Source organism: Symphalangus syndactylus, chromosome 9, assembly GCF_028878055.3.
Source record: "Symphalangus syndactylus isolate Jambi chromosome 9, NHGRI_mSymSyn1-v2.1_pri, whole genome shotgun sequence".
Taxonomy (NCBI): domain Eukaryota; kingdom Metazoa; phylum Chordata; class Mammalia; order Primates; family Hylobatidae; genus Symphalangus; species Symphalangus syndactylus.
The window spans coordinates 55,442,501-55,455,764 of NC_072431.2; the positions used below are offsets into that span (position 1 = coordinate 55,442,501).

General features: G+C 40.6%; 1 protein-coding gene across 3 annotated transcripts in view; it reads left to right on the forward strand.

The window, feature by feature from the left end:
* The window catches only part of ZNF12 (zinc finger protein 12), an 18,963-nt gene extending 6,167 nt beyond the window's left edge, over positions 1-12,796 (forward strand). For 2 of the 3 annotated variants that reach the window (XM_055292266.2, XM_063646156.1), the window contains 3 exons: positions 3,539-3,665; positions 3,915-4,010; positions 8,651-12,796. In XM_055292266.2, the coding sequence (XP_055148241.1) occupies positions 3,539-3,665; positions 3,915-4,010; positions 8,651-10,506 (2,079 nt within the window). In that variant the 3' untranslated portion in view covers positions 10,507-12,796. The remainder of the gene's footprint in view (positions 1-3,538; positions 3,666-3,914; positions 4,011-8,650) is intronic. The other variant, XM_055292267.2, reaches the window with a different exon arrangement.
* The last annotated feature ends 468 nt before the right edge of the window (positions 12,797-13,264 follow it).

Genomic DNA, 13,264 nt, shown 5'->3' on the forward strand with positions numbered 1-13,264 from the left:
ACTTCTTTCTCTCAAGGTGTTTATGTTCTCCTTGGAGGAGGTAATTCATGGATGTAATTATGGGAGATCATGGGAGTCGTTCTGGTCAATGCCTGGGAAACGCTGAAGTGATGATGAAGCAGAAGTCTGATTTTAAATGCATCCTCAGCCGGGCATAGTGGCTCACACCTGTAATCCCAACACTTTGGAAGGCGGAAGCAGGAGGATCACTTGAGCCCAGGAATATGAGGCTGCAGTGAGCTATGATTGCACCACTGCACCCCAGCCTGGGCAACAGATCAAGACCCTGTCTCGAATAAATGAATGAACAAACAAATGAACAAATGAATGCACCATGAGAGTATTGTGATTCAGTCATTCAAGGAAGGGAAAGGTGGCATTTGCCAGCCCTGGAATAATTCGGGTTAGTGGCAGAGGCTTGTAAAGGCACTCAGGAGACCAGCATTAGGGACCTGAGTAAGTCTCCTGGAGGGCTGGTGAGATCTTTGCTTCGTTAGAATTTGGACTTCCTGTTAAGGGACTAAGGGATGGGAATGCAGATAAATACCCAGATGGACCCAAGAGCCCCCAGTGCTGGACTGAGTTTTGGTTTTGTCCTACAGAGAACTTCAAGCCTTCTAATTGGGAAAGCGTGTCATCTGTTGAAAAGATGAAATTAATAGAGACTGACAATGTGAAAAACAAATGCAGTGGGGGTTTGAGGGGATTGAGTCAGGGACACTCAAGGGTGTCTAGCTGAGATGCTAGACAGAGGACTCTCCTAGCTAATGGGATTCTAAAAAGAATGAAATATTCTTTCTCAGGAAGATTGCTTAGAATCTCTTAATGGAAAGACTCAAAAACAAATACATTATATATGATCTATAGGACAGAAGTGTGACTGAAATGGTTTGGTTATTTCTAAGTATGTGTTTGGTCAAGATCGTGTCCCTGGCATACATATATATATATATATATATATATATACACATATATATACACATATATATGTGTATATATGTGTGTGTGTGTGTGTATATATATATACACACACACACATATATATATGTATTTTTTTTTTTTGAGACGGAGTCTCGCTCTGTCACCCAGGCTGGAGTGCAGTGGCATGATCTCAGCTCACTGCGAGCTCCACCTCCTGGGTTCACACCATTCTCCTGCCTCAGCTTCCCAAGTAGCTGGGACTATAGGCGCCCGCCACCACGCCTGGCTAATTTTTTGTATTTTTAGTAGAGACAGGGTTTCAGTGTGTTAGCCAGGATGGTCTCCATCTCCTGACCTCGTGATCTGCCCACCTCGGCCTCCCAAAGTGCTGGTATTACAGGCATGAGCCACCACGCCCAGCCGTCCCTGGCATATCTTTATTGTAAGAGGGATTCTGGTTTAAAATAGAGATTAAAAAAATGAAAAATAAAAAAATAAAATAGAGATTTTATGTGTTCACACTTATTGTAGTCATAGATATATGTGGTCTCTTTACTCATCTTCTTTCGTTTGCTTTCCTTTTGTGACTTTTCCTGAGCTGATGACTTTCTTCACATTTTTCCTCTTATGAGTCCTTCTTGAAAGTCCTTTGCCCATTTTCACCTGTTGCACAGTGACCATCCTGACAGATATCAGGTGGACACACTAAGCGGGGACCTACCACTTGAATAAAGGAAACCAGGCTTACTTTCCTAAGAAACAAGTTGTTATTGCTCAGCAAGGCAGGGCAATGCCATACGTGAACTTCCAGACTCCCCTGATCCTCATGGCAGATGACGTCTGAATGAAGTGTGCACAGAGTTTCTGGAAGCTCAGCTATTGCTCTCCAGGAAGTTCTCATCACCTGCTGGGGCAGTCCTGCACCTGGATTCATCTGGCTGGGGTGGGACCCACCTCTTCCCCCACTATGTGTCCCATCAGCAGCTGGACACTCTCAGCCCTGATTACCCTCATCCTTCCCAGGCCAGCCAGGCCTGTCTGTGGATACCCCTGTATCTAGAGCTGGGAGAGAATGGCACTGCGTCTCAGGGAGTCAGTAGAACCCATCTTGCACTCATGGATCATTCCAATCATTCCACATATGAAACCCAAGATGTTCAGTCAACACCAGGAGTTTGTCATCATCTTACGTAGCTCTGAACATGACATGGCCTTTCCTTCCACACCTTCTACACCATTCCTGCTACCATATTTTCTTGAAATCATCTCAGCCTCTTTGTTCTTAACACACAGACACTGTTTTACGATTCTTTCTTGCCAATTACATAAATAACAACCACACAACCTTCAGTTGTTTAAACTTCTGTGTTTTATGGTTAATTTTCTGTCCTAATTTGGAAAGTGGTCAGAGCCACAGTAGAAAGTCAACAATAACAATAGATTTCATTGATAAGTATGTGTTTTATCCAAAAAAACTATGCTAAGTGCTTTTCATGGATTAGTCCATTTAATACTGGTATTATGTATAGGTAGCATTATTCTCTTTATTTTAGAGGGGATGATATTAAAGGAAACAGTTATAATGGCTAGTGTGAGTACTTGTGAATGGGACATTTTATTCATAAGATACACATTTATAGATGCGGTTTTGACAGTTTCCAGGTCAGCTGTCTGTTCCTCCTCAGAAATGTTCCTTTCTCCTAGAACGTGTACCATGGGAAGAAAGGAAATTTGGGGTTCCCAGCTGAGAATTAGGAAAACCTGAACCAAACTATTACTGATAATTCGTGTGGCAGACTGCATTCTGAACTGCTGCAGGCTTGGTCACTTGGCAGTAAAATAAAAACTAGAATGTGTGTTGCCCAGCCTGTTTGTTATTTTGGTAATTGTGGCAAATATTGTGGGTTGGTTCCAGTAGTAGCTATAGGAGGAGCAGGTTTGAACAGGAACAGCAGTTGAATTTCAGGGATGTTGAGTTTGCCATCTGGGACATATGTGTCTGGAATTTAGGAGAGAGGCCTGGGCTGATGTAAATTTGGAAAATGTTGGTGTACAGATGGTAATTAAATTAGCCAGGAAGCAGGTGGGCTCACCGTCAAAGCAGCAAGTACAGACAGCAAAGAGAAAAAGACTCAAGACAGCCGTAGGGCCCACAACATTCAGGATGACTTGGAGTAGAGGAGGAGCCAGCAAAGGGACTGAGAAGGAGTGACCAGGGAGGTAAGAAGAGAACCAACATTATTAATATTCTAGAAGCAAATTGAAGAATGTGCAAAGGAGTAGAGTGCATCCTGGGGTTCTGTGAGTGTCCCCAGGCCTGTGCTCCTCAGGGGTGAGATTCGTGCCTGCTGGTGTTAGAGTCCCCAACAGCCAGAATTGTTTCTGGCTCACCGTGCAATCCCAGTGTTGTTTTTTTGTGTTTTTTGTTTTTGTTTTGATGTATAGTGAATGAACCCCAGAACAGTGTATTTCTGATATGTTTGTTTCCCTTCGACAGTCTGTAACATAAAATAAAGGTATACAACGTTCATGGTTAATTTTGCCAGTGAGCATGCTAAGATCTTGTCCCTATGTGCCTATTTCACGTCACCCAATTCCAATCACGGTGCCATTTCAGGGGCCAGTGTCATTCAAAGATGTGGCTGTGGACTTCACCCAGGAGGAGTGGCAGCAGCTGGATCCTGAGCAGAAGATAACTTACAGGGATGTGATGCTGGAGAACTACAGCAATCTAGTTTCTGTGGGTGAGGATAGCTTGCTTTCTCAGTTGCTAAAATATATGGGATTTCTCACAAATTTTATGACTTTAACTTAAAATTCGATGCGACGAATGTGAGTAAACTGTTTTGGGCACCAGGCAGGGCATTTTGGTCTTGATCTCCCCCGTGAAAAGTTCTGATTTTGATAAGGCACAAATGGCATTTTCCCCGTATGACAGAGACCCTGAAGCCAACCAGCCTGGGCTCAAGTTCTCTTTCATTTCTCATTAACAGGGTATCACATTATCAAACCGGATGTTATCAGCAAGTTGGAGCAAGGAGAAGAGCCATGGATAGTAGAAGGAGAATTCCTACTTCAGAGCTATCCAGGTGTGTTAGTGGAGGCAGTGAGGAGATTGGTAACTTGGGAGTGTTTTTCCCAGGGATTTTTTAATGGTCCCGAACCTTTAGAAGTGACTAGAGATAGTTGCTTATATGCTCTATGAACCTGAATCTCACTCCCAAAGCCTTCTTCCTTCCCCATAAGAACTTAACATTTATGGAGCTTTTCTGTGCTTGCCACTCCCCAGAATTGAATTCCAGTCACTTCTGTTGTTCTCTTAAACTTTGGGTCTTTGCTTACTCTTCTAGCATTTTCAGAAACCATTATCATGGATTTTTTAGGTATTATGTCTGACATTTAAAAATAACTTATGTGATTCTTGTGTTCTTCATAACTTCTGGTTTGTTTTTTTTTTTTATCTTTACCGTGCAGTGCCTAAGACTTGTTTCTGGACCCTGTTCTACTTTGTACTTTTCTTTGAGGTTAGACTCCAAAGTCCCCGTCCTGTGCCTAAGCCAGTGGATTCTGCCACTTGTCATGTGCACCTGTGCTTCATTGGACAGTGCTGCTCATTCCTGAGACCCAGCCCTCCTGAAATTTGGTGACTGTAGTACCTGGGTCTCCCTCTTTAACCAAATGTTCCTTTTCATCTTGTTTCTTATTTTCTGTTCTGTTCCCAATGCCTTGAATGATACCCTGTCATGGCAGGTGCTTAGTAAGTATTATATACATAAATGAAGTCTGGTTTATCCTTCCACCACCTCCAGAAATGTCTTTAAAGGGTCTGTTTCTACCTACTGTGATTTCCTCGCATTATGAGTTTCTCAAAGGGTGCCCCCAGTGCCAAGTCTTTAGGCTTTGTTTTTTATTTTATGTTGCTCGCACCCAGGATGACATCTCTACCACCAGTGAGCCTGGGCTCTAGTCTGGTATTTTCTGTGATAGCAGTTACAGAGCTGCTCTTGTTCTCATCAGGCCTGGAAATTGATCATGACCTATGCCAAATTATAATTACTAATCACCTTTCCACCTCCCTTTATTTACTAAACTATACTAATCTCTTCTTCTTCTATAGTGGTCCCTGTGAAACCACTGAAATTCTCATCAGATATTACTGATCTCTGGATTACTGGATTTTGTCCAGTGTGAAATGTCTTCATTGTCCTCTGTATATCTTCAGTTTCCTTTGACTTAATGTAAACAAAGACTAGATTCTGTCATGCCTGGATTGCTATGAGTCCTAGCTGGATTTGCAGTATGCCTTCATCTAAAGTTTCCGGTTGATATCATTGCTAGCCTCACAAGATAAGCCTATAGCTGGTTACATTTTACTTCCTAAGGGGAATTTTAATTCCTTATCCCTTAAGGATCTCAACAATATTAGCCTTGTATTACCTGGAAAAACTAATTTTCTGTTGTTCCCCAAAACTCTCACTAAACTCCATTTGGTCCACACTCCTAATGTCTTCTCTTCATGAGACTATTGTCCCTACAGCTTTACATTTCATTAGGGTGTGCTTTCCCTCCCCACATAACACATTCTTTAAGTCTGAGCTCAAATTTTCAACCCCTCCCTGAAGTTTTTCCTTCCTGACTTTTATCATGACTTCTGTATCTCCCTTCCCTCGACTTCAGTTTCACCTAGGGGTGATAGGATAAAGAAGTGAGTCTGATTAAGTCATCTGCTATTTGATAGTGTCTGTATTTTGCTTGAGCTGTTTTGCTCTTGGATCATAGTCCTGTAAGGAAAGGGGCATGCTATCCCTTGATGTAGTGTGTAACAGAGAGAGATATTTCTTTCTTTCTTTGATTACGTGAGAAGCTAGGCAGGTGAAAGAACTTTTTTGTCCATCCATTCAGAAATAATGTACAGGCAGTTATTTCTAAATATGCATGCCTGGGCCAAATGCAGTGGCTCACACCTGTAATCCCAACCCTGGAAGGCTGAGGCAGGAGGATCGTGTGCAACCAGCCTGGGTAACATAGTGAAACCCTGTCTCTACAAAAAAAAAAAAAAAAAGAAAAAAGAAATAATGCATGCCTGGGTCACATCCCCATATATTTTGCAAGTAGCGGAAAAACACCTATATGATTCAGATTAAGAACAGCTTCTCTGATTTTTATTCAGAGGTTCAAAGGAAATAGGAAATAGGACCATCCTTCCTAGGAGAAAGGTTGTGGTTAAGAAAAGAGAAGAAGGGCTGGGCGTGGTGGCCCACGCCTGTAATCCCAGCATTTTGGGAGGCCGAGGCGGGCAGATCATGAGGTCAGGAGTTTGCAACCAGCCTGGCCAATATGGTGACACTCTGTCTCTACTAAAAAATTAGCCAGGCCTGGTGGTAGTCCCAGCTACTCGGGAGGCTGAGGCAGAAGAATCACTTGAACCTGGGAGGCGGAGCTTGCAGTGAGCTGAGATCGCACCACTGCACTCCAGCCTGGGTGACAGAGCGAGACTATGTCTCAGAAAAGAAAAAAAAAAAAGAGAACAGCACTGCATGAAGCAATTAAAACTCAGCATTTTACATGGAGTGCTGATGTTCCAATGCAAGGCTGAGTCACTTTGTACTAAAATGATTCTGTAGACAGTATTCTCAACTTCAAGGGGAAATGGAATTGAGGTGAGAAAGGATTTGAGAAGTATTTTTTTTAAGCATGGAAATCCCGTACAAAGGTAGGTTTTGAGAAGATGAAGGCAGGAAGTCAAGCAAACTGAGTGAAACAATAAGGGTGGAGACTGTAGGTGAAATGTGCTGGGCATTGATCAGGCACACAGTGATCGTAGCATAAGGCAAGGATAAGAGATAGATCATGACCTATCTCTCCCAGCTTGATGTGCCATGAGAAGGTGTAAAGTGCAGAACCACTTGCTCCAAAACAACTCTCTACTTGGACATATCTTAGGACCCTCCTTGTGCAACAAATAGCTTGCTTTTCCTGCAACAGAATATTTTTGTTAGATGACTGTCATCCTAGCTTGGAATCATATAGTGATCCCAGGTGGTAAAAAGTATTGTCTCTTAGATTTTTTTCTCATTTGATCTGTTGATATTTTGGCAGTGGGTTCAGGGAAAGCACAGGTTATAGGGGTTACAGTTGATATCATTTCACTTAATGTGCATGATAGTAAGTACAGTAGTCAGGTTCATCCAGACACTTCTAAGGTAAGTAAAAATAAAATTGTTATTTTAGGAGCATGGTAAGGGATCTGATTTTTTTTGTTTGTTTTGTTTTGTTTTTTGAGACAGATTCTCACTCTATCGCCCAGGCTGGGGTGCAGTGGTGCAATCTCGGCTCACTGCAACCTCCGCCTCCCGGGTTCAAGCAATTCTCCTGCCTCAGCCTTCTGAGTAGTTGGGATTACAGGCGCCTGCCACCACGCCCGGCTAATTTTTGTATTTTTAGTAGAGCAAGGTTTCACCATCGTGGTCAGGCTGGTCTCGAACTCCTGATCTCAAGTGATCCGCCCGCCTTGGCCTCCCAAAGTGCTGGGATTACAGGCGTGAGCTACCACACCCGGCCAGGGATCTGATTCGTAAGGTTTGTACACTAAATGCTACTCAGGAGTGGGAAAGCACTCACACTGAGAATTAAGTGATGGTAGTATGTCAGGGTGGGACTGGCTTAAGCAAATGGTCAGGAGACTGAAAGATGGGAAGAATAATTGCTAAGCTTATCAAGCATGTGTTTTGTGCCAGATGCTGCTCTGAGCACTTCATTAACTGCTGCAATCCTACAACCACCTTATGAGGTAGGTGTCATTATCTCCATTTGGCAGGTGAAGGATACTGACTACAGAGAATTGCTAAGTAGCTTGCCCTAGGTCACCTCACCAGAGTTCATGCTATTAAATATACTGTTCAAATAGGAACAAGTAGAATTTCATGGTCAGAATGAATTTAGCATTAAATCATAGCATCATTAGAATACTAAAGTTTCCAGTTGATCTCTTCGCTATCCTCACAAGATAAGCCTATAGCTCTGTGGACTGTTTTATATTTCCTGTAGGATATATATATACATTCCTGGGATTCTTCATCCAAGTGAAACAGAATTACAGTGCGAATGCCCTGGTTATAGGGCTGTTCCTTTAAACATGAGGAGATTTAGTTTATTCTACTATGTGGAATGAGGAAAGAAGGCAAAATAGTTTGGAAGGGTGTAGTCTAGTGAAAATGCTACCACAAAAATCTTAGTATACAGTGCTAATGCCTTAAATTGTAATCTCTCTCAACTTGGTATGAAGTGATATGGTATAAAGTACAGCTTTACCTCCCCCTAAATGAATCCCTAGTTGAATACATCTTATGACCCTCCTTGTCCAACAGCACTCCTCATCACTCTACCCTGTCAGCCATTCATCCAGCATTCTTCGCCTACCAGTCATTGTTCTGTGTTATATTTTATCTTCTATACCCAGTTTTGAACAAAATATAAAGTAGATTAAAAGTGCATGTGTTTTTGCCAGTTTACTTCCCCCTTTCTCCATTCCTAGAGGGGTGTGTGTGTTTGTCTGTGTGTAATTTTAAGCAAAAGAATAAAGGAGAAAAGTACACTTGCAATTATTTTCATCTGTTCATGAAGCTAGCATCTACTCACAATGAGATGCTTGTGTACAAATCATGAATCTCATTCCATATCATATATATAGGAAGATGTACAAAAGTTGGTTAATTTTGTCTCTCTTTAGATGAAGTCTGGCAAACTGATGACCTAATAGAGAGAATCCAGGAAGAGGAAAATAAACCTTCAAGGCAAACCGTGTTCATTGAGACCCTTATTGAAGAGAGAGGTAATGTTCCTGGTAAAACTTTTGATGTAGAAACGAACCCTGTTCCTTCAAGAAAAATAGCCTATAAAAATAGCCTCTGTGACTCATGTGAAAAGTGTTTAACGTCTGTTTCAGAATATATTAGTAGTGATGGAAGCTATGCAAGAATGAAAGCTGATGAATGTAGTGGATGTGGGAAATCACTCATCCATATTAAGCTTGAGAAAACTCATCCAGGAGATAAAGCTTATGAATTTAATCAAAATGGGGAACCTTATACTCTAAACGAAGAAAGTCTTTATCAGAAAATTCGTATTTTGGAGAAACCTTTTGAATATATTGAATGCCAGAAAGCCTTCCAAAAGGACACTGTTTTTGTTAATCATATGGAAGAAAAGCCCTATAAGTGGAATGGATCTGAAATAGCCTTTCTCCAGATGTCGGACCTCACTGTACATCAGACATCTCATATGGAAATGAAGCCCTATGAATGCAGTGAATGTGGGAAATCCTTCTGTAAAAAGTCAAAATTTATTATACATCAGAGGACTCACACAGGAGAGAAACCTTACGAATGTAATCAGTGTGGGAAATCCTTCTGCCAGAAGGGAACCCTTACTGTGCATCAGAGAACACACACAGGGGAGAAGCCCTATGAATGTAATGAATGTGGGAAGAACTTTTACCAGAAGTTACACCTCATTCAGCATCAGAGAACTCACTCAGGAGAGAAGCCGTATGAATGTAGTTATTGTGGAAAATCCTTTTGCCAGAAGACACACCTCACACAACATCAGAGAACACATTCAGGAGAGAGACCTTATGTTTGTCATGACTGTGGGAAAACCTTCTCACAGAAGTCAGCACTTAATGACCATCAGAAAATTCACACAGGTGTGAAACTCTACAAGTGTAGTGAATGTGGGAAATGCTTCTGCCGCAAGTCTACTCTCACGACCCACCTGAGGACCCACACGGGAGAGAAACCCTATGAATGTAACGAGTGTGGAAAATTCTTCTCTCGATTGTCATATCTCACTGTACATTATAGAACTCATTCAGGAGAGAAACCCTATGAATGTAATGAATGTGGAAAAACCTTCTACCTGAATTCAGCCCTCATGAGACATCAGAGGGTGCACACAGGAGAGAAACCTTACGAATGTAACGAATGTGGAAAGTTATTCTCCCAGTTGTCATACCTCACTATCCATCATAGAACTCATTCAGGAGTAAAACCCTATGAATGTAGTGAATGTGGGAAAACCTTCTACCAGAACTCAGCCCTTTGTAGACATCGGAGAATACACAAAGGAGAGAAGCCCTATGAATGCTATATATGTGGAAAATTCTTCTCTCAGATGTCATACCTCACTATACATCATAGAATTCATTCAGGAGAGAAGCCCTATGAATGTAGTGAATGTGGGAAAACCTTCTGCCAGAATTCAGCCCTTAATCGACATCAGAGAACACACACAGGAGAGAAAGCCTACGAATGTTATGAATGTGGGAAGTGCTTCTCTCAGATGTCCTATCTCACTATACATCATCGAATTCATTCAGGAGAGAAACCCTTTGAATGTAATGAGTGTGGAAAAGCCTTCTCTCGGATGTCATACCTCACTGTACACTATAGAACTCATTCAGGAGAGAAACCCTATGAGTGTACTGAATGTGGAAAAAAATTCTACCACAAATCAGCATTCAACAGCCATCAGAGAATTCATAGGAGAGGCAATATGAATGTAATAGATGTGGGAAGGCTTCTCTGAAGTCAGACCTCATTTTATATCAGAGAACCCTTTCAATATAGTGAATCAGAAACTCCTGCCTGAAGTCAAACACCTTGTACATCAGGGAGTTCACACAGGTTAGTGTGGACATCCCCTTGTGTGTTGGACTCATAATCTGAAGACTCACAGAATGGAAACCATGATTATAACAAGAACACATGGTATAACAATACTAGACTATAGACAAGTAAAAATTTATAAATATTCAGAATGTATATACACGTCTCCATGGATTGGAACTGTTTTGCATATCAGGGAATTCATAGCCAAGGGGAAATCTATCATATAAGGAATGTGGAAGACATAATCCTTTGGAAACTGTTAATACTAAAAGATGTGTTTCTGATACAATAGCAAACTTGAAAAGAAAAAAAAAAAAGAAACAGAGAAGATTCCTGCTGTGAATAAACATACTCCTTGTGTAAATAGAAGCTGTAAAGTCATCAGGATAGCTAGTTAAGTCGGTAACCTTAAACTCATGTAAGCAGTTCCCAAAGAACATAGGACTTACGTTTGGGGTAGAGGGTTGTTTTTATTACATTACATTACAGGAATTGTATGTTCACTTTGAATCATGTTTGAAAAAACATTGTATCCTTATTTTGTAATTCATATGGTAAGAGTATTCTAAACAGCACTACGTTAATATCATTTGATAGGTATAAAGTATACTTTTTCTTGCACTCTTCTCTAGGATTTAATGCATTTGATCATTCTTAATGGACAATATCGGCTCTGAAGGGCCAATGCTTTTATAATGTTTTCAACTGTATCTGAGTCAGCCAGAGAGATAAATATCCATGTATAAAATAGATATGAAACTTTGCTTAGGTAATTTAAAATTGTTAATGCCAGTTCTCCAGAAGTGAGAAAATCATTGCACTCTATACAGTTTTAAGATATACTTAAAATATTCCCATTTGTATCTATTGGTTTTTTCTACTATTTCTTATTTGAACACTTACATAACGGTGCAGAGCACGATGCTGTGTAACGTAGGAATTAACTGTGTTTTCATTTGATATCGTACTGCTTTTAAACCTTGTGCTCTACTCCTTCCTGTTACTGAATGAAGAACACATTCTAATAAGGGTTTGTGGCAGACATTGCTGAGTGACTTTCTTAGTCACTCCCTTACTCTGCTGGCTGAGTTTGGTTATCCATTTATCCTCAAAAGGAAGTGAGATAAATCCTTATTAGTTTTAACCAATGACACTCCCCTTCTTGTTGCCAGCAGTTGATTTACAGTGGTCACAGGGCCCATTTCTAGACATAAAACAAAGGATATACCTGACAGACTACTTCTGGAAAAGGTTTTCTCAAAGGCCCAAGGATTCAAGCAAAGGGAAGTGGAATCTTGTGGTGAACAGTACCTTGTCTGGATGTGGTGCCTGGTAACCATCTTTCAACAATGGATTATAGTTTGATCACGGCCTGAGCAGAAAAACTGAAAGACCTGAGACCTAGATGATGTCTTTGAGCCACTAAACCAACCAGCCTTGTAGCCACTCCTCCTTTGGACTGTTTCCTTTGTGAGAGACTAAACTTAATTTTTAAGCCAGTTGACTTAGGATGCTCTGTTACTAATAACTGAAGACATTCTAATTGGTACAGACTTAAACCTTTATAGGAGTTAGGCAGTTCAGAAGTGGACTTTAGGTAAGTCATTTATTTTAAGCTGTTGATATAGAGATTTATTTTCTGTAAATTTTGACATAAATAGTTTGAGCATTAGAAATCAACTTGAAACAATAAAATGTATGCTTCCGTGAACTGTCATATCGTTGACCTGCAAAATTCACCTTTGGAACGTGATGCAATGTTAGGCATACCTCCTTTTTTCTAATACATGGAATAAATTTTGTTTGAGGTAATTTATGTTCATGTATCACTGCTACAGTGTTAGCTGACAACATATAGTATGAAGTAAGGATCTAATTTTGTTCTCTCACATGATTACTTGATAGCTAATCATCTGATTGATTTACTGCTTTACCACTGAGCTGAAATGCCATGTTTTTCACTTATTAAAATCACACATGGCTCCTGTCTTTGTTACTCAGCACTTTTTCTCCATATTCCTCAAGATGATTGTGAGTATGGTACATAACAGGAATTACATCTGGTAAGTTGTACAGTTTTGTGTAGGAACTCTATATTCATAGCATATTTGTGGAAATGATACCTACAGAGGTTTCCCCACACTGGTGTGTCATTATACGTTAATTGTACAATATGCATTTTCAGTAAAATATTTGAAAACTGTAAATGGCTTGGCATTTTCTTCTTCTCCTATGGATTGCCTGCACATCAAAGGGTCTCGTACGTATATAACTGGTCCTGAACTGCCTCTTCAGTAATGTAGTCAGTGTTCATAGTAACATGTTTATAGTTTAAAAGATGCCAATGTTTTCATAAATTAAGAGGGATTTTTGGCCCATCTTAACATGAAGCCCACCAGGAAAAACATTCTTAAAATTATGTTGCTTTTTTCTTCCTGTCACAGAGATAACTACATCAAAAATAAATTGCTTTTCCTTCATTGAATATAAAGTCTATGATTCCTGCACAGTTGATGCACTAGCATGGGCTGCTAGCTTGTTATAGTGCAAGCCCGGAGGTGCCATGGAAATAAGAGCAGTGTTTGGGTCCAGAGAACTAAGGATGTGAATGGGGCTCTTTTGTGGGAAAGGTAATGGCAGACAGAACAAATCTTAAAGACTAGTTGAATTGTAAT